The 27,109-nt window shown below is 42.2% G+C and overlaps 1 protein-coding gene and 1 pseudogene across 1 annotated transcript; both read left to right on the forward strand.

Moving 5' to 3' along the window:
- The first annotated feature begins 723 nt into the window (after positions 1-723).
- Positions 724-10,511, forward strand: LOC147436336 (pentatricopeptide repeat-containing protein At5g13270, chloroplastic-like). Its single transcript, XM_086487847.1, has 11 exons — positions 724-787; positions 872-1,018; positions 7,343-7,677; positions 8,191-8,244; positions 8,364-8,423; positions 8,499-8,675; positions 8,721-8,925; positions 9,111-9,235; positions 9,323-9,466; positions 10,179-10,353; positions 10,456-10,511. Exons 1-11 carry the CDS (start codon positions 724-726, stop codon positions 10,509-10,511), a joined length of 1,542 nt encoding a protein of 513 aa, XP_086343973.1.
- A 9,668-nt stretch (positions 10,512-20,179) lies between these two features.
- On the forward strand, positions 20,180-21,563 carry LOC147436337 (2,3-bisphosphoglycerate-independent phosphoglycerate mutase-like; annotated as a pseudogene).
- Positions 21,564-27,109: the final 5,546 nt, after the last annotated feature.

Raw genomic sequence — 27,109 nt, forward strand, 5'->3', positions numbered from 1 at the left:
AATCTGGCACAGATGCCATTGATGATGCTACCACAGTTGATGTCTACATAGATGCCATTGTTGATGCTACGGTAGTTGATGCCTACACAAATGGCATTGTGGATCCTATGGAAGTTGATGCTAGTACAGATGCTGCTGCTGATGGCAATGTTAATGATGGTGGAATAGAAAGTATTGTTTATGCTATCATAGATGCCCTTCTTGATACAGTTGTGGCTATGGGTATAGATGCCACTGTTGAATCTGGCACAGATGCCATTGATGATGCTACCACAGTTGATGCCTGCACAGATGCCATTGCTGATGCTACGGTAGTTGATGCCTGCACAAATGACATTGTGGATGCTATGGAAGTTGATGCTAGCACAGATGCTGCTGCTGATGGCAATGTTAATGATTGTGGAACAGAAAGTATTGTTCATGCTGTCATGGATGCCCTTCTTGATGCAGTTGTGCCTATGGGTACATATGCCACTATTGAGGATACCAGAGGCATGGGTGAGGAGGTCCTCATTGAGAGATAAGCTGGAACACGTGAGGCAATGGGTGCAAGTGATGTCACAGCCCAAGCCGAGGTGGTCTGCCCAAGTGATGCAGCTGATGACATTGTTGATGCAGAGGAGGAAAAGGGTACAGATGCCGCTGTTGAAGATATGGGAGGCTTGGGTAAGGAGGACCTCACTAAGAGAGTACCTGGAATAGGCTCAGCAGTGGGTAACGGTGATGTCGCGGCTTCTTCCGACACAGCTGAGGCATACGACAGAGCAGTTCAATCGAGAGAGGCAATGTGAGAAGTTCTCGTGGCTGCTCATGAAAGAGGCAAATACACATAATAAAACTGAGGCATGTATAGAGCAAAACAATGAGACAGGGAAAGGCACAGAGGTGCCCACTGATAGAGAAACTCAATCGGGAGAGGCAATGGGAGAACATTTCATGGCTGCTGTTGACACGAAAGAGGCAGTTGCACATGATACAACCGAGTCTTGTACAAATCCCACTGTTGGGAATACCAAAGGTAAAAGTCCAGAGGTCCCTTTGGGTCGAGCGGCTGCTACAGATACAAATGAGGCAGGTACAAAGAATGCTGATAAAGAGGCCAAAAATGGACATGAATATGAGAGGCAAGAGAGGCCGTGTCTTGTGGTAATGCCAGTACAGATTGTTGCACTGCCTTGTGTGTCTTTTGAGGACAAGAAGAGAAGGGACAATTTATGCATCATACTGGATGTGAATGGGCTTCTCATAAGGAGGTATAAGGTCTCCTTCTACAAAGGAATAGCGAGAAGCAGTATTCCTGATTGGGCAAGATCAAGGTATCAGGTAGTCACCGGGCCAAATGCTACAGGAAAGATGCAATTTGAATATGTGGTCAGGCCCAATGCATCAATCTTTTTGCATGCACTGCTGCAAAGAGCACAAGTTGCACTATGGAGTTGCATGACCCAGGACAATCTAGCACTTGCTTTGAGTGCATGCTTTCCTAGGCTGAACAAACAACATTGCCTGGATATTATCAGTCAAGAGGGGTGTAGAGAGGTGAGCTTCAATCTAAATGAAGTTCCTGGGATCCCTCCATGTAGAGATAACGCAAAGCCCATATTTTTCAAGTGTTTGAAAGAATTTTGGAAGCACCATCCTAAGTTCAACTCTGATAATACACTGGTGGTGGATGACATACTCTACAAGTGTCTGCTCAACCCTCCCGGGACTTGGGTCTGTCCTGCTTCATTTGAACCAACAGATATTTGTCAGTCCCCAATTTACCTGGTTAGCACATTGTTCCCTTGGTTAGTCAAGTGGAGAGTCTCACCTAGCCCTAATGATTATGCAAAGATGAACGAGTTTGAAAATCCTTCGGACATAGTGTCTGCTCGTGTCATCAACCACTATAGAAGTCAACGAGAAGTATGTAGGGAAGGTTGATTGTGGTTATGGAATCATGTATACAGCATTTTGCGCACTGAATGTACTTGCGATTACTATACAAAAAACTGACCTGTTCAAAGTTCTCTAAACTTAATGATTGAATGATGTAATTTTATTTTGGTGATATGATGTAATTTTATTTTGCTGATATGATGTTGTCATACTCTGATAGAGTCCTGCTACATGGCACACATAATAGCATAGACAGGACCATCGGGCTATTATTACACATAGTTATGCTATATAGCACTCATACTGCAAGAAATACTATGACATAATAGCATAGATAGGGAGATTGGCCTCTTATTACACACACTTACGCTATATGGCACACATAGTGCTCTCAATATGTAATATAGCTCTTTCACATACCACACATCATATCATAGACACAAACATTGTGCTATGTGATACACACACTTTTACTGTATAGCACACATGTTGCTATCTTACTACAATAGAGTCCTTTTATAGCATAGACAGGGACATTGGGCTATTACTACACACACTTGTACAATATAGCACACATAATAGCCTAGGTAGAGACAATGGACTTTTTTCAAGGTGCAACATGTTCACAATAGTAACCTCATTATCTGAAATGTGTGTGATTCTATGCTATGTGCTCTGTGTGGTTGTGTACTATGTGATACATAGCACAATGGACATGTGTAAGGAGGTACGAATGGTGAAGGCTATATAGAACATAATATAAGCATGTTAAATACGTATCATGCTGCTTCATAGGGCATGACATTGTAAATGGTTTCATGTAGTTCCAGAGATAAATAATATGTCTTTGAGGTAGCATCTACCAAAGGCATGTCAAACTTGATTGCCCGAACAAGGTGAGAGTACAGGTTAGTAACTCCCCTATCATCAAGTAGAGTGTAGTGATTTGGGTCCCCATCTTGCTGTTGATAATAACACCCTGTGACAACATAAGTGTTTTTATCACATTTGTTTTCCCACTTATCTCTTAAGATGAAATTTGTCATCCATTTTCTCTTTGTACATCTCAAAAGAAAGAACTCTACACCTTCTGCATTGCCAACGTCTGCATTGACTGCAAAGTTATCACCTTCAATGAGATACTCACTCAACATATCCTGGGATCCCTCAAACATTGCAGCTTCATCTTCTGGTACCTCAGTCTCTTCTGCTACCTCAGAGAGTGGTTTCAATGCCTTATGTGTCCACTTGCCTACATATGATTTACTGGAACAAGTCCTCCAATGGCCCTTCATGCAAGCATCACAAAAACAAGAAAGCTGCATGGTCCTTAATTGAGTAGGATCATGATGACAAAAGCCTGAAATGCAATGGAGTGATCGAGATCCTGGTACTCTCTCACAACCCCATAGATTAGACCTGTCCACTTCTGTCTCTTTTACTAGCCAAAATTTCCTGTTTATAGTAGGACCTGCTTTAGTGGATTGTGCATAAGAGCTACATGCAGCATTGGACATTGTTCTCGTAAAAAATGCAACCACGTCTGCAGCTTACCTAAGAACAACTCCATTACTCTTGAGTTGTTCATGTGTAAGGGCTCTCTTTATCACAGCACTAGCGCCATCATGCTCCCCCTTGCCATGGCCAGAGCCAAAAAAATTCCATGTCATCTCTGTACCTGTTAGTTGGTAATATCTAGCAACAAAGTAAAATGGCCTTACAGCCTTGAATTGCGAGGCTGCACCATCTGACCACACCCAGTGCTTCTTGAAATTCAGCCCCTGGTCTTTAAGCCACTGATCACAAAGAAGAAAACAATGCTGGAAAAATAACGTATCATGTTGCCTATCATCGGAGATGTAGAAATGCATATGCTTGATCATATTGTCATCTTCCTTGTCACGCATGTACGTTATGTGAACAAGGATGGTGCATTGATCTGTATGCCAATGCATGGATTGTACTTCATTTTGCTCTTTGAACGAGTAATTTTTAGCAAAGTCTACTACAGATATAATGGTATCTGAAGGAAACACCTTCAAACATTCTTTGTATTGATGTGCCTGCCATCTGTAAGTAAAATTGTGCTCGATGAAGATTCTGATGTCGTCTTTTATCCTCCCTGTCAGCTCACTTAAAGCCACCTGTTTGAGTGACAACATCTTTCTCTTACTTAGACCATGCTTAGTTTGAACTTTAATGTCCTCAAAGACTTGCAGTGGAACTGTCTTTGTCATCTCTGCAAGTTCTCGTGGACAAAGGCTGAGCTTTTCCACACCACAGTTTTTGCATTGGCCCATCAAGCAGGTGTGTTTATGGAACATATCCCCCTCAGCCTTTGTACATACGCATGATTCCCACAACTTCGTGATCCCTGAAAACGAGTGCTCAACAACAAGACATTCTGCATTCACCCCATCTGATTTGCAAACATTGCATTTACATGTACATGACCTCCCATGAAAACCAAAAGCAGATGAGCGCATAACATTAAATGCATCTTTGAGATACATCAGTTTGATATGATAAACACAACAGCAAGTATTTCGATCTTTCAACTTTTGCATGAACCAAGGCTTCAGCTTCTCAAAGGACCTTTGCCCAATTGTCACATGTGGGTGGCTATCTTTAAACTTCAAGAAATGCTCTGTCTGCTTGAAAAAAAAATGCATTAGAATTACATTTTGCTATATATCACACATAATAGCATAGCTACAGATGCATTGGTATAAATACATATAGCTATGCTATATAGCACAGATAATAGCATAGATAGATAGCTCAGCTTTCATTACATGCTCAATTTTGTTATATAACACATAGTAGCATAGATAGGGATTTTTAGCTGTTATTACACACACATCACACACGTCTGCTATATAGCACACATAGTGCTCTCATATTATAACACAGTTCTTTTACATAACACACAAAAGGGATATTGTGCTATTATTACACATATCACACTCTGCATAGAACACATAATAGCATATACATGGATATCATGCTACTATTACACTAACATCTGCTATGTAGCACACATAGTGCTCTCATAATATTATAAAATCTGATAGCACACATAATACCATAGATAGGTATATTGTGCTATTATACACACATGTCTGCTATATAGCAGACATGATGTTGTCATACTCTGATAGAGTCCTGCTACATGGCACACAGAATAGCATAGACAGGACCATCGGGCTATTATTACACATATTTATGCTATATAGCACTCATACTGCAAGAAATACTATGACATAATAGCATAGATAGGGACATTGGCCTCTTATTACACAAACTAACGCTATATGGCACACATAGTGCTCTCAATATGTAATATAGCTCTTTCACATACCACACATCATATCATAGACAAGAACATTGTGCTATTCTTACACACACTTTTACTGTATAGCACACATTTTGCTATCTTACTACAATAGAGTCCTTTTACATGGCACACTTATAGCATAGAAAGGGATATTGGGCTACACTTGTGCAATATAGCACACATAATAGCGTAGGTAGAGACAATGGACTATCTTAACACATCACTTGGATACATATCACATATAGTAGGATGTACACAACTCCATAACACCCAATGGGTAGCTAGTCATAAGAGTGATATGTTTCACTTGAGAGTTATTCATTGTAAGAATGAGACATGTTTACCTGAGATTCATCAAGTAAGTGTATGGGATGCTCTATCCAAAATGTACTAATTGTTTGCTTCAATTCCTCTGATAAGGACCCAACATTTGCAGACTTCCTTTTGCATAAGTCAAACCTCAATGTACTTGACATAGGATCGCTGTCAAGTCTACCCAAAGCTGAATATAAATTCCTTGGATGAACATTTAATAGCTTTTCCACTTTATGAAGAGTAACACCTCTACCTTGGCTCCCATTATCATGCAGTAATCCATTCACCAGCATGCTAAATGTGCTTCGTTTTAAAAACATCTCGTTAGCTGATTTTGGAATCTTTAATTCCTGTAAGGAGACCTTGAGTGCAGAAATAAGGCCATTTGCAGGAAGATACAAATATTCACAGAATGGCAAGATTCTATCATCATTGAAAACACCTTGAAGAATTGCATTCTTATCTTTTTTCCCGTAACTATGCAACTGTCTCACAATGTGCTGAACAATATTCTGAATAGTATGTTGCTTCTTGTCTTCCTTTGTGTGTACATCGACGTCCTCCCTATGAAAATCTTCCCTATGACAATCTTCCACTCCAATGTTGACGCTTGGCTATACTTGCTTTCTTGCACGCCATCGCTTTCTGTACTCACGTTTAGCCTGTGCTTCATACTTCCTCACTGCAATAATTTCATTCTCATTTAGACAAGCCTTTCTCTTGGAGTGCACCTGCGTATGAATGGTGTCTATTCCATGTGCCTCATCATAAAATCCGTCGTCCACCATCCTGGAACAGTCTGCAGTAGTTTGAAATGAATGAAGTTGTACAAAACTTCGTGATTGTAATAGTGAACTGAAATCCATTTGTGCTGCATTCAATTGAGTTTAAGAATCCATTGCTACTTGTGAGGAGGTATGAGCTAGAACCAAAGCAAGAGGAAGGGAGTCTCCATCATCCATATTCTGAATAGGAGAGTAGGAGAGAGAGAGAGAGATGGAGATGGGCATTGGAGGCCATCTGAGAGAGAGAGAGAGAGAGAGAGAGAGAGAGAGAGAGAGAGAGAGAGAGAGAGAGAAAGGGAGAGAGAGGGAGAGGTCCACGCGTGCTAACCGCTCCATGTCTTTCAATCCGAGTAGTGGAGTCGTGAAGTCGGTTATCTTACCTATATTCTTTTAAAAATTATTGACTTAAAAGCCCAGCTATGGTGCCATCCATAGCATCATACTTGGTGTCCATGGACACCAAGTATTTAGACACCATTCTATGCTTTCACCCGTATCCTCTCATGATAATAAAAAAAAGTAATAACTTTACAATCCTCCCTAAAGTCTCTATTGATTGAAACACTAAATTTTGTTTCCTCTAAAAAAAAGATAGCATTTCTCAAATGTATATATGTCTTTCACACAGTGTGGCCATTCAAGCCAAATTAGTGATGCTTTTGTTTCCTTTAGTGCACGATGTTAAATATCAATTTTCATATGTCGTATTGTATTCTATAGATATTATATAGCAAGGACCACCAAGCAAGACTAGCTACTTTGTAAGCTCTTCATTCTTTTTCACTTATCTGGAAGCAGAGCAAACCATGTGGGTGCTTTTGAACCCTCCGATTGAATGTCATGAAGTTGATTACTTCGTTAGCATAGTGGGCAATTCCAAATCCCTGGCCTGTCGTTAGCCCACGTGGCTCCTCTTTTAAAAAAAAAACTCCATCGATGAAAAGCTCTAAAAAAAACTACGCCGTCAAAAGCTACCAAGTGAATAAATTAACAAAGTAAAAAAAGCATTTTGCATTGCTCTTAGGAGCAATTCGATCTTCTCCACAAGTAGTTCGCAGGCTACAAAGCTTGTTGGCCAGTATGTATATTAAGTGCGGTGCACTTGTTAGGGCACAACAAGTTGTTGATGAGCTTCGCGTCGGGGATGTCTTCGGTTGGACTGCACTTATTGCAGGATATGCCCGACATGGGCAGGGTCACGAAGCTATGGGGTGTTTTCATTACTTGCAAAACGAGGGCCTCTCTCCGGATGCGGTCACCTATGCTTGTGCCTTGAAGGCACGCGGTATTATTCAACAAGTTGATCTGGGCAAACAGATTCATGCCGAGATTGTTAGTCAGAGGTTGTTGGAGAAGAATGTGTGCTTGGCAATGTGTTGGTATACATGTATGCTAATTGTGGTGTACTTTGGAAAGCACAACAAGTTCTGGACGAGCTTCCCAACCGAGATGTCATCTGGACTGCATCAATTGCAGGATATGCCCAAGAAGCTTTGAATTGTTTCCATTGTATGCGAAGTGAGGGTTTCTCTCCAGATGCAGTCACCTATGCTTGCATTTTGAAGGCATGTGGCATTATGCGAGACATTGATATGGGCAAATAAATTCACGATGAGATTGTCAATCAAGGGATGTTGAAAAGAAGTATCATGCTTGGCAATGCTTTGGTTGACATGTATGCCAAGTGTGGTGTACTCTTGAAAGCTCAACAAGTTCTTGACGAGCTTCCTGATGGAGATGCGGTCTCTTGGAATGCATTGATTGCAGGTTATGCCCGACAGGGGTAGGGCCAAGAAGCATTGTGGATGTTTCCAGTGGATGCAAAGTGTGGGCTTATCTCCAGATGCAGTCACCTATGCTTGCATTTTGAAGGCATGTGGCACTTTTAAAGACGTTGACACAGGAAAAAAATTTCCTGATGAGCTTGTTAGTCGGGGGGGCTGTTGAAAAAAATTGTCATGCTTGGTAATGCTTTGGTTGACATGTATGCCAAGTGTATTGTAATTTACAAAGAACAACAAGTTCTTGATGAGCTTTATGTTCAGGATGCAGTCTCTTGGAATGCATTGATTGTAGGATATGCCCAACAAGATCAGGGCCAGGAAGTGCTTGGCTGTTTTCATTGCATGCAAAGTGAGGGCTTCTCTCTGGATGCGGTCACCTATGCTTGTGTTTTGAAGGCATGTGTAACTATGCAAAATGCTATCATGGGCAAGCAGAGTCATGATGAGATTGTTAGGCAGGGGTTGTTACAAAAAGATGTCGTGCTTGGCAATGCTTTGCTTGACATGTTTGCCAAGTGTGGTGTACTTTTGAAAGCACAACAAGTTCTTGACCAGCTTTCTGTCCGAAATGAAGTCTCTTGTAATGCACTAATTACATGATATGCCCGACAAGGGCAGGGCCAGGAAGCTAAGGGGTGTTTTCAACGAATGCGGAGGGAGGTTTTCTCCCCAAATGTAATTTCTTGGACTACACTTATAGGAGGATATGCCCAGCAAGGGCGGGACAACGAAGCTCTGGACTGTTTTCAATGCATGCAGCAAGATGGCATTTCCCCCAATGCAATCACTTATGTCAATGTGATTTATGCATGTAGCCACTCAGGTTTAGTCGATGAGGGTCATATGCATTTTGATAATATGAGGGAAAAACATGAAATTGCACCAAACAAAGAACACTATACTTGCATGGTTGATCTCTTTGACCCCGTTGACTAGCTCTAAAAACAACTACACCGTTAAAAGCTACCAATTGAATAAAATAATGAAGTCATTTTGCGTTGCTCTCAGGAGCAATTCGATCTTCTCCACAAGCAGTTCTCAGGTTACAGAGCTTGTTGGCCAGTATGTATGTTAAGTTTGGTGCACTTGTCAGGGCACAACAAGTTGTTGACGAGCTTCCACTCTGGGATGTCGTCAGTTGGACTGCACTTATTGAAGGATATGCCCGACATGGGCAGGGTCATGAAGCCATGGGCTGTTTTCATCGCTTGTGAAGCCAGGGCCTCTCTCCGAATGCGGTCACCTATGCTTGTGCCTTGAAGGCATGTGGTATTATTCAAGACGTTGATCTTGGCAAACAAATTCATGACAATATTGTTAGTCAGAGGTTGTTGGAGAAGAAATTCATGTTTGGCAATGTGTTGGTATACATGTATGCTAATTGTGGTGTACTTTGGAAAGCACAACACCAAGATGTCATCTCTTGGACTGCATTAATTACAGGATATTCCCAAACAAGGCCAGGTCCAGGAAGCTTTGAATTGTTTCCATTATATGCGAAGTGAGGGTGTCTCTCCAGATGCAGTCACCTATGCTTGCATTTTCAAGGCATATTGCAGTATGCGAGACATTAATATGGGAAAAAAATTTCACGATAAGATTGTCAATCAGGGGATGTTAAAAAGAACTGTCATGCTTGGAAATGCTTTGGTTGACATGTATGCCAAGTGTGGTGTACTTTTGAAAGCTCAACAAGTTCTTGACGAGCTTCCTAATCGAGATGCGGTCTCTTGGAATGCATTGATTGCAGGTTATGCCCAATAGGGGCAGGGCCAAGAAGCATTCGGATGTTTCTAGCGGATGGGAAGCAAGGGCTTCTCTCTAGATGCAGTCACCTATGCTTGCATTTTGAAGGCATGTGGCACTTTGAAAGACGTTGACATAGGAAAACAAATTCATGATGAGCTTGTTAGTCGGGGGTTGTTGAAAAAAACTGTCGTGCTTGGTAATGCTTTGGTTGACATGTATGCCAAGTGTAGTGTACTTTCCAAAGAACAACAAGTTCTTGACGAGCTTTATGTCCGGGATGTAGTCTCTTGGAATGCATTGATTGCAAGATATGCCCAACAAGATTAGGGCCAGGAAGTGCTTGGCTGTTTTCATCGGATGCAAAGTAAGGGCTTCTCTCCGGATGCGGTCACCTATGCTTGTGTTTTGAAGGCATGTGGAATTATGCAAAACGCTATCATGGGCAAGCAGAGTCATGATGAGATTGTTAGGCAGGGGCTGTTACAAAAAGATGTCATGCTTGGTAATGATTTGCTTGACATGTATGCCAAGTGTGGTGTACTTTTGAAAGCACAACAATTTCTTGACCAGCTTTCTGTCCTGAATGAGGTCTCTTGGAATGCAGTGATTACAAGATATGCCGAACAGGGGCAGGGCCAGGAAGCTAAGGGGTGTTTTTAGTGAATGCGGAGGGAGGGTTTCTCCCCAAATGTAGTTTCTTGGACTGCACTTATAGGAGGATATGCCCAGCAAGGGCGGGCCAACGAAGCTTTGGACTCTTTTCAATGCATGCAACAAGATGGAATTTCCCCCAATGCAATCACTTATGTCAATGTGCTTTATGCATGTAGCCGCTCAGGTTTAGTCGATGAGGGTCAGATGCATTTTGATAACATGAGGGAAAAACATAAATAGCACCAAACAAAGAACGCTATACTTGCATGGTTGATCTTTTTGGACGTACAAGGCTCTTTGACAAAGCAATGAGAGTAAGTATGATGATGCCGTCGTCTGATCATCGTCCAGTTTGGGTCTCCCTTCTAGGTGCTTGCCGACAATGGGGAAATGTCAAGCTTGGAAAGTTTGCTTTTGAGCGTATAGTCCAACTAGACCGACATTATGGGGCAGCATATGTCTTAAAGATTAATATTTATGCAGCTACTGGGATGCAAGAGGAGGTAGAACATATTGAATGCATGAGAATAAAAAATGCATCTTGGAATAAGCCAAGATATGGCTGCTGGGTTAATGCAAGTGGAAATGCTCAATAAATTTGTTGTTGGGGATACCAAGCATCCACAAAGCAGACAAATCAAGTGACGAGAATGCAATGCTTGCACGTGCACGGAGAGGAGTGAGACATGACAGTACACAATAGTGGATGGAGCTGTGCAGCAACACACTAGACCCTTATTCTTTGATTGTGTGTATATAGATAAAATGAATATTAAGTTAAGGTTAGTGAGATGGGGGTTGGCCATTTTGGCCTGGCACAGTGGCCCTTTACGCAACGAACAAGATCTTGAAATTATATTCCCCTCACGTGCATTGGTTCCACAAAATTTGTTAGCTGATTCCAAAATGGTTTTGCATTGTCAGCATTGTGAGAAGTTGGCCAAAACTTGAGCAAAGATCAATTAGTCCACAAGGAAAATATTATGTGTCACAAAGAACATTTGCGTTGATGGGGAGAAGGGTGGCCAGATACACACTCCAACACCCACACCTGACGCCACGTTGAACACTTCTCTTGAGGTCTTCCTCGATCTGTGGGACGCCATGGAGCCCTGGGCTATTTCCAACAGATGCAAAGTGAGGGCACCTCTCCAAGTGCAATCACCTACACTTTTGTCTTGAAGGCATGTAACACTGCCTTGATGTCCGGAATGTCGTGTCTTCAAGTGAATCTCATTGCCCAACAGTGACAGGACCAAGGGGCTCTGGTTGGCTGGCTATTTTCAAGATGCAAAGTGAGGACATTTCTCTTGATGTAATCACCTATGCTTGCATCTTGAAAGCATGTGGCACTATGTAGGAGCAATTATCACGTACGCAAAATGTGTTGTTCCTGGGAAAGCACCAAAGAGTGCTTGAGGATCTTTCTATCCGGAACGTCGTCTCTTGGAATGCACTGATTGCCGGATATGCTTAACATAGAACGCTCTGGGCTGTTTTCAACAAATGCAAATTGAGCATCTCTCTTCAGATGTGCAATCACCTATGTTGCATCTTGAAGGCATGTTGCAATTTGGAAGACACTAGGACGGACAGAAGAACTCAGGATGGTATCATTAGTCAGGGGCTGTTGCAAAAAAATGTTATGGTTGGCACTGCCTTGGTCGACATGTATGCAATTACCTACACCTGTATCTTGAAGGCATGTGGCGTTACACAACTAGACACTGATATGGGCAAAAGAATTATTGATGATATTTTCAATCAAGGGTTGTTGAGAAAAGAAGTCATTCTTGTATGATTTTCGACGATGATACTAACAAGAAAAATCACAATTATATTGTTAGTGAGAGGCTCTTGGAAAAAGATGTCGTGCTTGACATTGCCTTGGTTGATATGTATGCCAAATGTGGTACACTACAGGATATACCCAACATGGCTATGGCAATAACGAAGTAATCAAATTTTTCACCAGATGCAAAAGAAAAATGCTTCTTCATGGCTAGGATGTTTTCATGAGATATGCACAATATGGCTGTGGCAACGAAGCATTGAGATGTTTTTAGTAGATGCGAAGGAAAGGCCTTCCTTCAAATGCAATCACCTATGCAATAAGGGGCTATTGTGGGGCTGCTGCAGAAACATTTTGTGCTTGGCAATGTGGCAAGCTTGATGAGTCCAAAACACTACTTGACAACATGGACGATGGTGTTAGTAGGTTATGCACATGAAGGACGAGATTGATTTGTTTTATGATGTTGTCAACTTTCCAAACTTCAATTTGGAACTAATCAGAACAAGAGTACATATAGTGCAAATGGCAAAAATAATCTGGTTTGAACTCTTTACACCAGTTGATATTGATCGCCCACTGTAATGTGCCTTTCACAATTGAGCACCATCTTTCTTGCTTCCACCAGATTTGACGTATGAAGCGACGAGTGAATTTTGATAGCCTCTGAATTCACACAAGTTGAAATATTAAATCTTCCTAAAGTTCCTCCACCCAAATAGTCACAAGCCTATCTCCTTCATCCTCCATTGTCGTCTCTTGTAGCGGGTTAAGAGCAAGAGATGCCTAGCATCGTTGATGCAAGGTGCATCGACGATAGACATTCAATCGCGCGGTGAGTAAGAATTATCATTCTATGATTTTTGAAACGAACGAAGAGATAGGATCTCCCGGCTACACAGACCGCCACATGAAACGAACGAGGAGATAGGATCTCCCGGCCACACGGACTGCCTACAGACAAGCATCGGACGAACCACTCGACCATAGCCACCATCTGGCAGCTCCCCCGTGCTGGGGCGATTGTCCAAGGACGTAGGCGTGCACCTGTAAGAACGAGCGTCCCATATCACCCGGCCTCACCTCCTTGAGGTGAACTCGCGCACTACTAGCCTCGTGGGCTAACCACTGGCACTCTGCCAGTGGGGGTCGATAACTGCAAATGAGGCCTTGGCATCCCTTTTATAAGAATGGCCAGCCACACTGGCCGTGTTCACACTACGTCCGCTTAGACACTGGACGCCTATCCCGACGGCATCTGGGCTAGATCCCCTCTCCTGTGAGCGGGACATAACATACTTCCCCCTTAAGAACCATTGATGTCCTCATCAATGAAGTGGGGATACTGAGCCTTCAAAGCTCTAACAGGTTCCCAAGTAGCAAACCTTTCGGATTGACCCTTCCATTTAATTAAGTACTCGTCAATAAGCCTTTTGGCGAAAATGACGGGTATGATATTCCAAAACTGCTTCTGGTTCTGGAGGAATATACTCAGTTTGCATATCTTGCCATACATTTTCCTCGATAGGCACAACAACATCAACTTCGCCCAATTTCACTTTAAGGCGGCTGACATGAAACACTGGATGTACACTAACATCCGAAGGAAGAGCCAGTTTGTAGGAAACTTGGCCAATTTTCTTTGTGATCAGGAACGAACCACAATATCTAGCTGAAAGCTTATAATGCTTTCCTGTTCGCATAGTCTTGGAATCCTTGGGTATCTTCAGATAGACCCATTGTACCACATCTAGAGTCCTTGGAGACCTCTTTTGATTAGCATAAGTAGTGACTCGATCACGAGCTGTTCTTATGCTATCCTTGGCCAATTCGAGCATTTCCTGCATGTCATACAGGAAATCATGAGCTTGGCGTTCCTTGACTTTCTTTAAGCCAATAGCTATTGGGGATTTAGGCTCAAATCCATACATCAGCATGAACGTGCTAAATCCAGTAGAAAAATTCTTGCTACTATTATAGGCAAACTCTAATTGTGGAAGATACCTTTCCCAGTCAGATTTCCTATGAGAGACATAAGCTCTCAACATGTCCTCTAATGTCTGATTCATCCTCTCAGTTTGTCCGTCGGACTCAGGATGGTCAGAAGACGACATACTCAACTTCGTCTGAAGATGAGTAAACACATCTCGCCAAAATCGGCCAGTGAACTTAGTATCACGATCATTGACGATATCTTCTGGGAGACCATACAGCTTATAAAGCTGATCGACAAATAAAACCACCAACTCATGGCTTTTTACTGTCGACTTCGTTGGTATAAACTTCGTCATTTTTGTTAGTCTATCGACCACAACCCAAATAGCGTCATTGCCCCGACCAATATTAGGCAAACCAACGATGAAGTCCATGGAAATACTCTGCCACTTGGCATCTAGGATTTCCAATGGATGTAACAGGACAGCTTTCCTAAATCACTCTGCCTTCTTGACCTGACACTGAGTGCATCTCTTCACATAGCTCTCTATGTAAGAGCGCATTCTTGGCCAATAGAAATATCGCTTGACCAAAGCCAAAGTTCTTTGGATGCCTGGGTGCCCAGCGCTAGGAACATCATGGCATTCGCACAAAGTCCTTTGTCAAATCTCATCGATTTCAGGCATGCAGACTTTACCATTTCTGAACAATAATCCACCTCTAATGGAATATTGTCGCTGTCTCGTCTGTCCAGCACGACTCACTTGGGTCTCCGGACCACCCAAGCCTGTATGCGAGTCATGCACCACTTCGACCTTGTACCATACCTTGCCAAAATGGCCACCGGAATGACATAGCCCTCGCAGAGAGAGATAGAAATCCTTCGAGATTTCAGCCATAGACAAGGCATTGACCTCAGGAATCCTGCTGAGCGCATCGGCAACTCGATTGCTGGATCATTTTCCATAACGGATCTCAAAGTCAAACTCTTGCATAAGCTCAACCCATCTAGCCTTCCGGCCTCTGAGATCACCCTCATCATAGATATAGCGCAAGGAGTGATGATCTGTCCATGCAACAAACTTAGAGCCATACAAGTAGTGCCGCCATTTCCTCAGGGCGTGGACTACGGCGTAAAGCTCCTTCTCATAACGCATCTTAGCGTCAGAAAGTTTCTTACTTTCAAACGCAACAGGACGTCCATCCTGGTATAATGCCGCACCAATAGCATAATCACTAGCATCCGTCTCAATCACAAATGGTTTGCTAGGATCCACAATGTGCAATATTGGTGCAGTAGTCACCAAGTGCTTTAGTGTCTGAAAGCTCTCGTCGAGACGCTCATTCCAGACAACAAGGGGATTACCTTTACGATGAGGACCCGAAGTCTTCGGCCCTTTCATCCCTTCTTTCAAAAGTTGCATAAGCGGAGCAACAACTTTAGAGTAATCCTTGATAAATTTACGAAAGAATCCAGTAAAGCCTAAAAAGGACTTTACTTGGCGCACATTCTTCAGAATGGGCCAATTTCGCACTTTATCCAACTTTTCAAGGTCGACGCGAATTCCATCGCGAGTAATGATGTGACCCAAATACAAAAGCTCTTTCTTAAAGAATTCACACTTTGAAGCTTTAGCGTAAAGCTTCTCAGTTCTCAATACTTCCAGAATAGTGCATATATGCACTAGGTGCTCAGACAAACTTCGGTTGTAGATCAAGATATCATCGAGAAATACAACAACGAAGTTTCCCAAAAATGGTCTCAACAAATCATTCATCATCTGCTGGAACGTAGCTGGAGCATTGGTCAAACCAAAAGGCAAGACCAAAAACTCATAGTGACCATAATGCGTATGGAAGCCTGTCTTAAGAATATCGTCCAGTTTGATCCGTATCTGATGATAGCCTGATCGTAGGTCTATCTTCGTAAAATACAACGCTCCATGGAGTGGATCTATCAGATCGTCCATGCGCGGGAGCGGATACTTGTTCTTGACAATGAGTTTATTCAACCCTTTGTAATCACTGCAAAAGTGCACAGTGTTATCCTTCTTTCGAGAAAGTAGCACTGGCGCTCCCCATGGGGATTTGCTAGGTCAAACAAAACCCTTGTCAAGATAATCCTTCAGCTGTCGTTGAATCTCTTCCTCCTCGGTTTTACTAAACCGATAGGGTTGCTTTGAGAAGGGCCGACTACCAGCCACCAACTCAATGCCATGATCGACTCCTCTCGAAGGCGGCAAGCCAGGAGGTAGATCATCAGGAAAAACATCCTTGAAATCAGTCATGATTTCTCGGATAAGATTGGATTCATCGGAATCCCCAAGTTCAACAGAAGAACATGAAACATTTTTACGAAATTCAGTGACAGAAGTACTAAGCACTAATGAATCAAACCAAACAGATGGTACATATTGATAAAAGTCAACATCAGAAGACTTTATTTCTTTATACATTTCCAAAGCAGTAACAACTGGTACTGCAAAACCATTATTTACAGACTTCTGATTACAAAGCGACACAGATACATGAGGCATGTTCTGCTTAACAAAAACAAGAGAGTGATGTACATAGTCTATATACAATGAGTTTTGTTTATCATAAAACCATGGAATTCCTAAAATAACACATGCTCTGTTCAAGCGTATGATGTGCAAGTCCAGGTTCTCTTTGTAATCAGCCAGCTCGAGGGACAAGTCTAAAACCATCCGATTCCATACATCCGTATCCACGCCACCATGCCATCTTCACACGATACTCATGGTCACTGTTTTGCGTCTGTAGGTTCAGTTTCTGCACCAATTTTGCATCCACAAAATTGTGTGAGCTTCCATTATCAAGGAGTACGGTCACGTCATGACCATTGATCTTCTCGAAGAAACGGAGAAGATCGTGCTTACCAAACACTTTGGTGCTAAAAGTACAATTAGTGCATGAACTGTGCGCTAAATGATGGATTTCAACTTGAACAACATTAGAGCTACCTGAGATCTTGTGAATCTAAACCGAAGGACGGCCTTGCGATTTCTGCGTCTTTTTCTTCTTAGGGCAATCCTTGATTTGGTGACCTGTCTGGCCACATCCAAAGCAAGCCCCCTTTTTCACTAGGTCAGCAATTGAAGCATTTCTGGCTTTCTTCTTTTCTTGAGAAGATCTCGGCGGTGATTTGGACTTATGCTGGAATCGCGATCGCTTCCTCGAAGCACCCTCACCGAATTGATGGTCTGCGGTTCTTTTCTTCTCATAATTTGCTCCATTTATCAAATGGAACGTCTTGGCCTTGGCCATTGCATCCTGGACATCAGTTGGGGCTTTGGCTTGATTAAGGCTCAACGGTAATCCTCATGTAACCCCAGCAAGTACATGTGTACGGCGTGCGTGGAATCCACCTTACAGAAGGTGAGCGCCTCTTTGAAAGCTGTCGTGTACTTATCAAAAGACAGAGTTTTCATCGAAACACTCTGCAGTTTGGCGTAAGCTTTCAAAGGGTCCATTTTGGCGAAATCCCTCTTGAATTTCATGCAAAAGTCAACCCACGTCGTAGGCTTCTCTGTCATGTCATGCCACCAGGTAAGCGCCTTGCTGTGCAGATAGAGAGGAATCGTCTGAATCCTCCGTTCAACATGCTCCCCATGGAGATCAAAGTATGTGGTCCACTGGTGCAACCACTTATTTACAGCCAATTCCGTACACTCCTCTTCACCTGAGAAATTTGTAGTTTTATACGGAATTGTGGCAGTCGGACCACCCTGCAAAAACGCCCAAAAGCAGCAATCTGCGTCCGCAAATGCTGGAGATGTGTTTCGCCCTCGGAAATACGTGCAATCATCGACTGAGCCATATTTTCGAGAGTAGAAAGTCGGGAATTGAGCCCTTGTACGTCCCCTTCAAGAGAGGCCAGGCGAAGGTTCGTCTGAACATTCGCGTTTTCCAGAGCGGTAACATGCTGGTCAAAGCTCTGGAAAGTGCTTGTAATCCATGTGTAGAGAGCGTGCGTGAATGGAATTTGAATGTTACCTGACGCGTCGTCACGCTGCACATCCGAGTTGGAGGAATCTATGGCAAAGTGCGTGAAAAATTGGAAAATTCACGCGGAACCGGGTCTTTTCTGCACTTTTTGATTGCAAAAAAGTGAAGTTCGAGGTGCTCCACGCGTCAGTCTGAGCGCGTGAGGGCGAGCTGGTGATAGCGGGAGCGCGGAGCGCGAGTAGGTGAGAGGGAGGAGCAACAGAAAGAAGTAGAGAGCTCAAAAATGAGTTTCTCTGCAAACTTTGAAGTCTCTGTAAGTGAGTTATTTTAATAATTCAGGTTTCAGACCATAGCTTAAAAAACTCAAAAAGTCCTGGCTATACTTTAAAATAAAAGGCCCACTTAATAAAAGTCACTTAATAAAATATAATGAAGAGAGAGAAGAGGTGCGTAAAAAAAAATTCTGGCGCTGAGAGATTCTGCCATAACCTTGGGGTGACACGTGGAAAGAAAGGGGAAGAAGCCTACGCGTGCCTGCGTGTGCCCAGCAGGCGAAGGAGGTGCTAGGTAGGAGCCAGCGCAAGGGGACTCTCCACGTTGGAAAAAAAAACCTAGCATCGCTACTCCCTCTCCCAGCCTTTTCCTCACGCTTCCTTGCAGAGTTCCAACGCAGCTCCATGCCAAGCAAGTATACAGAGAGAGGTATCTCTCTCTCTCTCTCTCTTTGTCTCTGTCTCTGTCTCTGCGTTGCATACAGAGAATGAGGTTACAAAGAGATTGAAAGAGTCACCAGATGCTGAATTTTAATACAAAACCAGCAAATTAAGGGTAAATACACTGCTTGTCATCGAAAACCAGTAAATTCATCGAAAATCTCTTAATTTCCAGCACTCTCATATGTTAAATTGCTGATTTTTATAAAAAATCAATAGTCGAACTATATTATTTACCTGCAAACATGCTTTATGAGAACAAAAGTAAGTAATTTCAGCAATTTAATCACTAAGAAATTATGCGAACACGAGGTTTTCCGACCTGAACCGTTCCGTAGGTGTGCACACGATACTTTGTGCAGCCAAGCCGGCTCTGATACCATGAAACGAACGAGGAGATAGGATCTCCCGGCCACACGGACCGCCACATGAAACGAATGAGGAGATAAGATCTCCCGGCCACACGGATTGCCTACAGACACGCGTCGGATGAACCACCTGACCATAGCCACCATTCGGCAGCTCCCCCGTGCTGGGGCTAGCGTCCGAGGACGTAGGTGTGCACCTGTAAGACCGAGCGTCCCATACCACCCGGCCTCACCTCCTCGAGGTGACCTCGCGCACTCCTAGCGTCACGGGCTAACCACTAGCACTCTGCCAGTGGGGGTCGATAACTGCAAATGAGGCCTTGTCCTCCCTTTTATAATAATGGCTAGCTACACTAGCCGTGTTCACACTACGTCCGCCCAGACACTGGACGCCCATCCCGACGGCATCTGGGCTAGATCCCCTCTCCTGTGAGAGCGGGACATAACAATTTTTGACATTTTTTACACTCTGAACGCAGTTAATGAACACACTGAGAATTGCACGCTATCGTGGGAATGGCACGTTCCCTCGTATTATAAAAATTTGGGAGGACTGTGCAAACTCCCCCGTGCAAGGAAACTGCATGGTTTGTTTTTTTTTGAAACATAAAAATGGAACAACAAACAATTAATAACATTGACATATTGTATGATTACGAACATTGAGCTTGACAAATCTCTAACCCTCCTCGTGGTTTTCTGCAAGGTACCCCTCTGAAGCACTACAATCGGTATCACATTCTTTCGCGTTACACCTCTGAACCACGAAGTCGGTGGCCTCTCTCTCTCTCTCTCTCTCTCTCTCTGAGTCTCTCTCATCCTTTCATAAAAATTTTCACTTGAGAAGTATTGAAAATTAATATGGCATATATAGTTTCCAATATTTTGCTCGAGCTACGACAACAAGGAGTGGATGCCTCATTGGCATCTGGAGGGAGACGTATGCATGTAACTATGGATCGCTGTGATTACCAAATACCGACAGTTGCCTTTTGGTTTGAAAGAGCCTTCTAAGATTTCAATATGAGTCTTAATGCATCCATGCAAACACCTTAAGAGCCAAGACAAGATCAATAGGAACTGTCGTTGTTGATTGTTTCACTTTGACTTGGGTCTGCAATGCAGTCTTGAAGAGTGACTGGAATGTGGTAAAAAGAGGCTGGGATGCGTAAGTTCTGGGAGAAGCTCCTCACAAGTTCAAGAGTGGTATAGAAGCTCTTATGCAATTGAAGGCAGATAATCCAAAATTCAATGACCAATACTGTCCTCCATTTGTGATTGTGGACAAAAATGGCAAATCTGTTGGTGAAATTGTTGATGGTGATGCAGTTGTAACCTTCAACTTTAGAGCAGACAGAATGATCATGTTGGCAAAAGCTCTCGAGTATGCAAACTTTGATAACTTTGACAGGGTGTGTGTGCCAAAAATTCACTATGCGGGTATGCTTCAATATGATGGTGAGTTGAAGCTCCCTAGCAAGTACTTGGTGAGCCCTCCCAAAATTGACCGGACATCAGGAGAATACTTTGCAAAAAAAGGACTCTGAACCTTTGCATGCAGGTATAGTTGGAAGAGGCCCGACGAGTCAACTTTCTGTTGTTAATCCTCATGCCAAGGAGGGCTATGCAGTATATTTAGAAATTAATCGTTATGGTCACTTGAGACAGCGAGACAGTGAAGTTTGGACATGTTACATTCTTCTGGAATGGGAATCGGTCAAGCTTATCTGATAGCAAGCTAGAGACCTATGTGGAGATACAGAGTGACCAAGATATCACTTTTAATGAAAAGCGTGGCATGAAAACCCTCAAAATTGGTGAGAGAGCTAGGGATGCAATTTTAAGTGGGAAGTATGATCAGGTAGACTTCAATAACATTTACAAGTTCATGGTCAAGAATTTTCTTCTTGATTGATGTGGCATCAGGCTATTTGTGCTTGTAGTGCGGGTGAATATTCCAAATGGGGACATGGTGGGTCATACAAGTGACATGAAGGCCACAATTGTGGGGTGTGAAGCTGCTGATAAGGCTATTAAGGTGAGTTAAGCAGCTATTGTGGTCTCTCTCTTTAATTATCACCCAAGTTAATCTTGAATAACATTGTCAATTTGAGAAATAAGTCTCTCAACATTGGCAATTTGTCCGACCATCTTGGCATCTACAACTCTACTGTCGATTATCATTCGTTTGACTCTATCGTGCTCATTGTTGATATTGTAGAGTTGACACTTCTTGAGCTTCAACTTGTCTGCAAGTTTAAACCAGAAAAAACTTTGGTAAGCTTGCTTAAACAATCTGCTGCATCTCTCCCTCCAAAAGATGATTTATGGAATTCCCTAAGACTAACCGACTCCAAGAGGGAACAAAGCCCAAAGAGGGAATACAGCCCAAACCTTTGAACAGATGAGGAATGTCATCTTCCTGCCATTGACACCTAGGGCATTTTCCATTTGAGACACCGATACTCTCAGATTTTTGACCTGTCCAAATGGATTTTGATCTCTCTCTCTTAATACAAATTCTGATGCTTTTATTGGGAAAAAAAAAGAGCATAGTTCATACTAAACTTCCATAATTGCAAACTTGATGGTTTGTAGTGCTTGGTACAGGAGCATCATGAACACATTCATATTTGTGATGAATTAGATTGGAAATAATTCACCTTCGAATTTTGAAACTTCTTCTCACATTTTCAGCCATGACCTATATCTACATACATTCCGCTCAAGCCACAGCGTGGGCTCTCCAGTGTCTCATCACATAATCCTTGAGCATTGAGAGTCACTTATCCATATAGTTCATCACATGTATCTTTTGGTCCCATACATCATATTTGACCACCCAAAACGATAGTAAAAAATCACATGTATCTTTGGTCCTACAAGTCATATTTGTCCATCCAGGACGATAATAAAAAATATACATCTCTCTCTCTCTCTCTCCCCCCCCCCTCCGACCCCCAAGTTTTTGTCTTCTAGATGTTCTTGTTTTCTCTTACCCTCGGAAGGGGGGGGGGGGGGGGGGGGGGGGGGGGGGGGTTTGGTTTGTGCTAAAGGAGCACTCTAGTTGCTATTGTTGCCTGCAAAGTGAACTTTGGAGCGTCGGCCAAACTTATAATACATGCGGCATTGCTTTTATATATTATCAGGGCTAGCAAGTTACAGATTGTATCGGCATGGTGGGAGGGCAGGTGTAGGTGCAAGTGCAGGTGGCGAGGGTGGTTAAGAGAGAGGCGCTGGGACTTGGCTAATTCTGTGGCAAGCTTCTTGAGTCTCTTCTTGCGTCACAATTAGCATCCTGCGCAACAATGGAAGGCCAATAGAGAGGAGCTTCTTCGTGAGATTCAAAAGCTCTACAATGATAGAGTCCATCTTCATCAACAACGACTGCAAGGCCATGTTGGCGAGATTCTGGCTCGTGCAATGGAAGCTTAGCAGTTCAAGCTTGAGGTTCAAGAACAGGCGAAGCTTCAAAGATTATAAGTAGATGAGCTCCAACGGGAGCTTTCAAGGCTCCGCAGAAAATTAAACTCACTACAACTTCAGGACGTGGCCAAACACACACACACACACACACGCCCCTTTAGAACCTGGCGATGAGCAAGGATGTACAAAGCAGGCTTATGAAGCTTTGAGGAGAAGCTGCATAGTTCCCTCCGGAAAACATATATGTAATCCTCCCCCTTGCTCTTGTGTCTTAACATTGTAGGAAGATTCCTAAAAGGCCAATTTGAGTCAATGAATGGGTATTCAGCTTATGGAGGTGGTACTTGGTCACATGAGAACATTTGACATGGGTTCCACAATCTTAATAGGTTGACCCTTATAATTTGACAGGCCTCAAGTAAAGACCTTTTCCTTGAGAGAGAAGTGGGGTAATAAATACAAAAAATTGGGGCCATGATGCTTTATTTGTGACAAGTTCTTAGCTTTATATTTTGCTATTACCTTAGGACATGAGACACAAAGAGACATGTGTTTGAATGTCATGTTTGCATACTAGTATACTTTACGCACCTTAGGCTATGAGCCCACCCTTGGCATGCCACAGTCCACTTCTACCAAGAATGGCTGTCTGATTCAAAAATACACAAAACCTATCGACTAATTATCAGTTGATTAGCCTAAGCTCCTCTTGCAAAGGCTTGATTCTAGTGATAGCCGCTTGGCACATTCCCCACCATCTGAAAGCATTAATAATAGCCATAAAGCACTTCAAGACAGAACTGTGTTAAAATAACTACTTGCTTTTACCAATGCCACTTATAAAATGTACCCACTACTAAGCTGTCACCCGTAGAAAATAATTAAATGCAATAAATCTCGGGCTATGAGAGGCCATTTAACTGGATGCTAATTTTAGACGAATAGACAATCTACTTACATCACGATCTCCACAAAGCTGAGAAATCAATCAACGGAAGTGATGAATGTTGAAGTCAAGTTCAACAAAACAATTTGTACTTTTGTTTTAAAGATTAATGAACTCACCTACATACATACATATATATACACACACATATATACTCTCTCCTAATGTATACTCTCCATATGTATTTATGTAGATTCCACATAATTCATATTTCTTAAAATTGGCACTCATCTACTCGCTGGTTTGCAATATCTAACTCTTGTGATTTGACCTGCAGGACATATACAACTTGACAACTCCATATGTACTACAAATACGAACACATTTCCAATAAGTTACTATTTTCAGGCAACAAAGTCTGCCAAAATCCCTAGAATATAAATTATATTACAATATTTACAATAACGGTAGCAAAAAGTTGGTTTTCAAATTAAGGATGCGGAGCATCACGACATCCACCCCCTCTAAACCTACACATCCTTCGGCATGTGCAAAATCTCTCAATCTTCAATTGCTCCTCTTCATTCGGCCACGCCTCATCCTATTCTGCTCAATCTTCTTTTTGATTATCAGCATCTGTATCATCCAACTCAATTTTGGAATGGTGTTTCTTGAACAATTTAATCCTCTTTCTTGCAACCAATACCCTGAGTAATGTCCCATCCAACTCACATAGCTTGTAGGTCACATTATCATTAACATTGCTAACAATATATGGTCCAAACCATTGTTTTGCCATCTTCCTCAAAGATTTTATTGATTCTCCAAGATACTGTCATAAATGAGCACCCAATATCCCTCTTTAATTGTCTTAAATCTCAATCTGTTCTTCTTGTCAAACACTACTTTTTTCTTCAGCCTAGCTTCTCGCAGTGTGTTCTTTGCAATCTCTATGTCCTCCCTATGTCTTTCCAGCTATTGAATACTCAGTGCTAGCAAATCCTCTCTCTCCATCTTTGTATTCCAAGGTAAACTGCTTCAAGATAACACTGTCTCCTCTATCAGCATAATTGGCTTTTGCCTGAACATCAACTCTACTAGCATATATCTTGTTAGTAACTTTGTGTAGTCCGATGAATCCATAAAGCATAAGGTAGCAGTCTTGGCCAATCACCAATATGGCCATCACAAGCCTTAGCCAAAACTTTCACAATCAATGGATGACCTCTGTCACTTTTTCCATTGCCCTCAAGATTATAGGCAATAGTAAGGGCTAATTTAACCCCTATATGACCAAAAACTCTCTTTCTTCATTTGCATCTAACTCTCCTCTATTTGCTATGATCTTTCCAATACATTCATACCTGCAAATAGCATCCTCAAGAAAAAACTTATATACTGCACTTGTTGGCTTGTTCCTTAATGCTCTTCCTTCCACCTAGTTGGCCAAATCCTCTTTGGCTAGCACAATATATATCATTTGCGAAAGTCCAACTAGCATAGCCACCAGATATACAACCCACTTATAGTGCATCACCAATGGATAAGCTGGGTGTAAACCATTTTGATGTCGTACACTATAAATACAATTGAGAGGTAGCGAAACTCTCCACAAACTATGATACATCTTTTTACATCCCTTTCCACCAATATCTCTCTTTGATCTTTGCAAATGTTGCCCAAAATCCATTGTGTCCTACCCATAATCTCTCATGAAACTCTTTGATATTCTTCTACTGAGTCTCTTTATCGCACTTTGTGGATCTCTTTTTCTATGCTTTGGATGCTTCCATAAATGCCCATCTTTAAGAAAGTAGCTATATGATTACTTCCTTACCCGTTTGTACTCTTGATCACTCCAGTCATCTGGCTAGTTTAAAGTGCTTAGATAGCATGCAATAAGAATCCACTCTCCACTATATTCCTCCTCTGAAAAGACTACAAACAAATGCACAACTGATCGTGTATATGCATCCACATGTGAAGACTTGTCCCGGGGCGTCCACTTAGAGAAAACACCATATATCATGTGTGAACGAGAGGCCGGCCATTTAATAAACCCTATGTAAGTTTTTAGGTGCATTAAGTTCTCCCAGCTTATATAGATTTTAGGTCTAATTAAAAAAACCCCTGCATATAAAGAAATACAATTGATAAGCACTTTTAAGAAGATCCTAATGTAAAAAGTATAAGTTCCAACTATAAGCAAATAATATGTTTAAATTTGTTAGTATGTTATTCAAATATAAATTATTTAAGCAAAGTAGCCTAAATTGTGATCAAGCATGTTTATTGAGACTTAAGACTCCTATTAAACCTTCGTCATCTTGTTGTGAAACCACATTAGCTCTAAGTGCAAAATCTAACATCAAATCATTCTACTCAAATTGCTATGAGACCCAATGTCTGTTTCTTGTGATGCTAGTTGGTCTGAGGTTTCAAGAGAATCAATGCTTATACAAAACATGCTACAAAAGCAGCCCATATATGGACCAAAAGAGCGAACCGTGATACTTAAACTACTTACTGCAATTTAACAATGTACATGTGCTGAATTATAGAGGAAGAGCTTGTCATTAGATTAAATGCAAACGAGTCACAATTCGCAAATGCAACAAGCTTAATAGCTGAATGACAGTGAACATTGTCAATATGTTAAATGTAAAAGAGAAGCTAAACTCCTTCAAAGTGAATCCAAGGCAATGCAAACAAATGATTGAAAAGATTAAATTTAGGTAAGAATGACACAACTATGTAACAAGCATCTAAGGTAGGCAAGCTAGATATCATCTAAAGAGGGTAATAGAACCACATATATAGGCCGTAACTTAAAGGTAGAAGGAAAGCCTACATAAATCAAAGCACGCAGAATGGTGTCTCAGAAGCCAAGATTAGCAATTGGCATGATCCTCCTCACAAGGAAGAGTGCAAAGGAGACACAACCTAGTCCAAAGGATAAGCTCATCATCAACACCATCCTTTTGAAAAAACACTAATTTTAATTTGAACTAAATTATTTACTACTACTACTACTACTACTCGGTCTACTCCCAAAACCCATTAATTTTCTTGCAAGATTCCTTGGGAATCTTGCTATTCTAAAGAAAAGAGTAAATTGCTGTCACTATCGGCTCTCTGCGCAACACTGAGCCCTTGCATTGCCCCGCCGTGCTTGCACCATGACCTCCACTGGGTTTATTCTCCTTCTTTGCACCCCATGTGAAACATCAGAGATGATCAAAATGCCAGACCCCGCCAATCCCCCCTCTGTTCATACCGCCTCCACTGACATGCGATGGTACTGCACTCATATTTCCCTATGGTTCTCACACTAAGGTTGCTAATTAACACTATTAATTTCTCTCTCAGATACTCAAAAACTACCCCCACCCTCCTTGTCGTCATGGGCTCTGCAAACAGAGCCACCCTCGCTATCATCGCCTCTGCGCTCCACTCCCTGCCTATGCTACCCTTGGCATGGCATAGACAATCAAAGAGGGATTGCCCCTCGGATT

This window comes from Adiantum capillus-veneris, chromosome 18 (genome assembly GCF_014529385.1).
Source record: "Adiantum capillus-veneris isolate H3 chromosome 18, ASM1452938v2, whole genome shotgun sequence".
NCBI lineage: Eukaryota > Viridiplantae > Streptophyta > Polypodiopsida > Polypodiales > Pteridaceae > Adiantum > Adiantum capillus-veneris.

Bases quoted from the DNA above. Each gene is read 5' to 3' on its own strand.
- LOC147436336 (XM_086487847.1), top strand. From the start codon at position 724: ATGTCGCGGCTTCTTCCGACACAGCTGAGGCATACGACAGAGCAGTTC. The intron at 7,678-8,190 runs GTGTGCTTGGCA...TGCATTTTGAAG, and splicing joins AGAGGTTGTTGGAGAAGAAT to GCATGTGGCACTTTTAAAGA. The intron at 9,467-10,178 runs GTATACATGTAT...CAACAAGATTAG, and splicing joins TCATGTTTGGCAATGTGTTG to GGCCAGGAAGTGCTTGGCTG.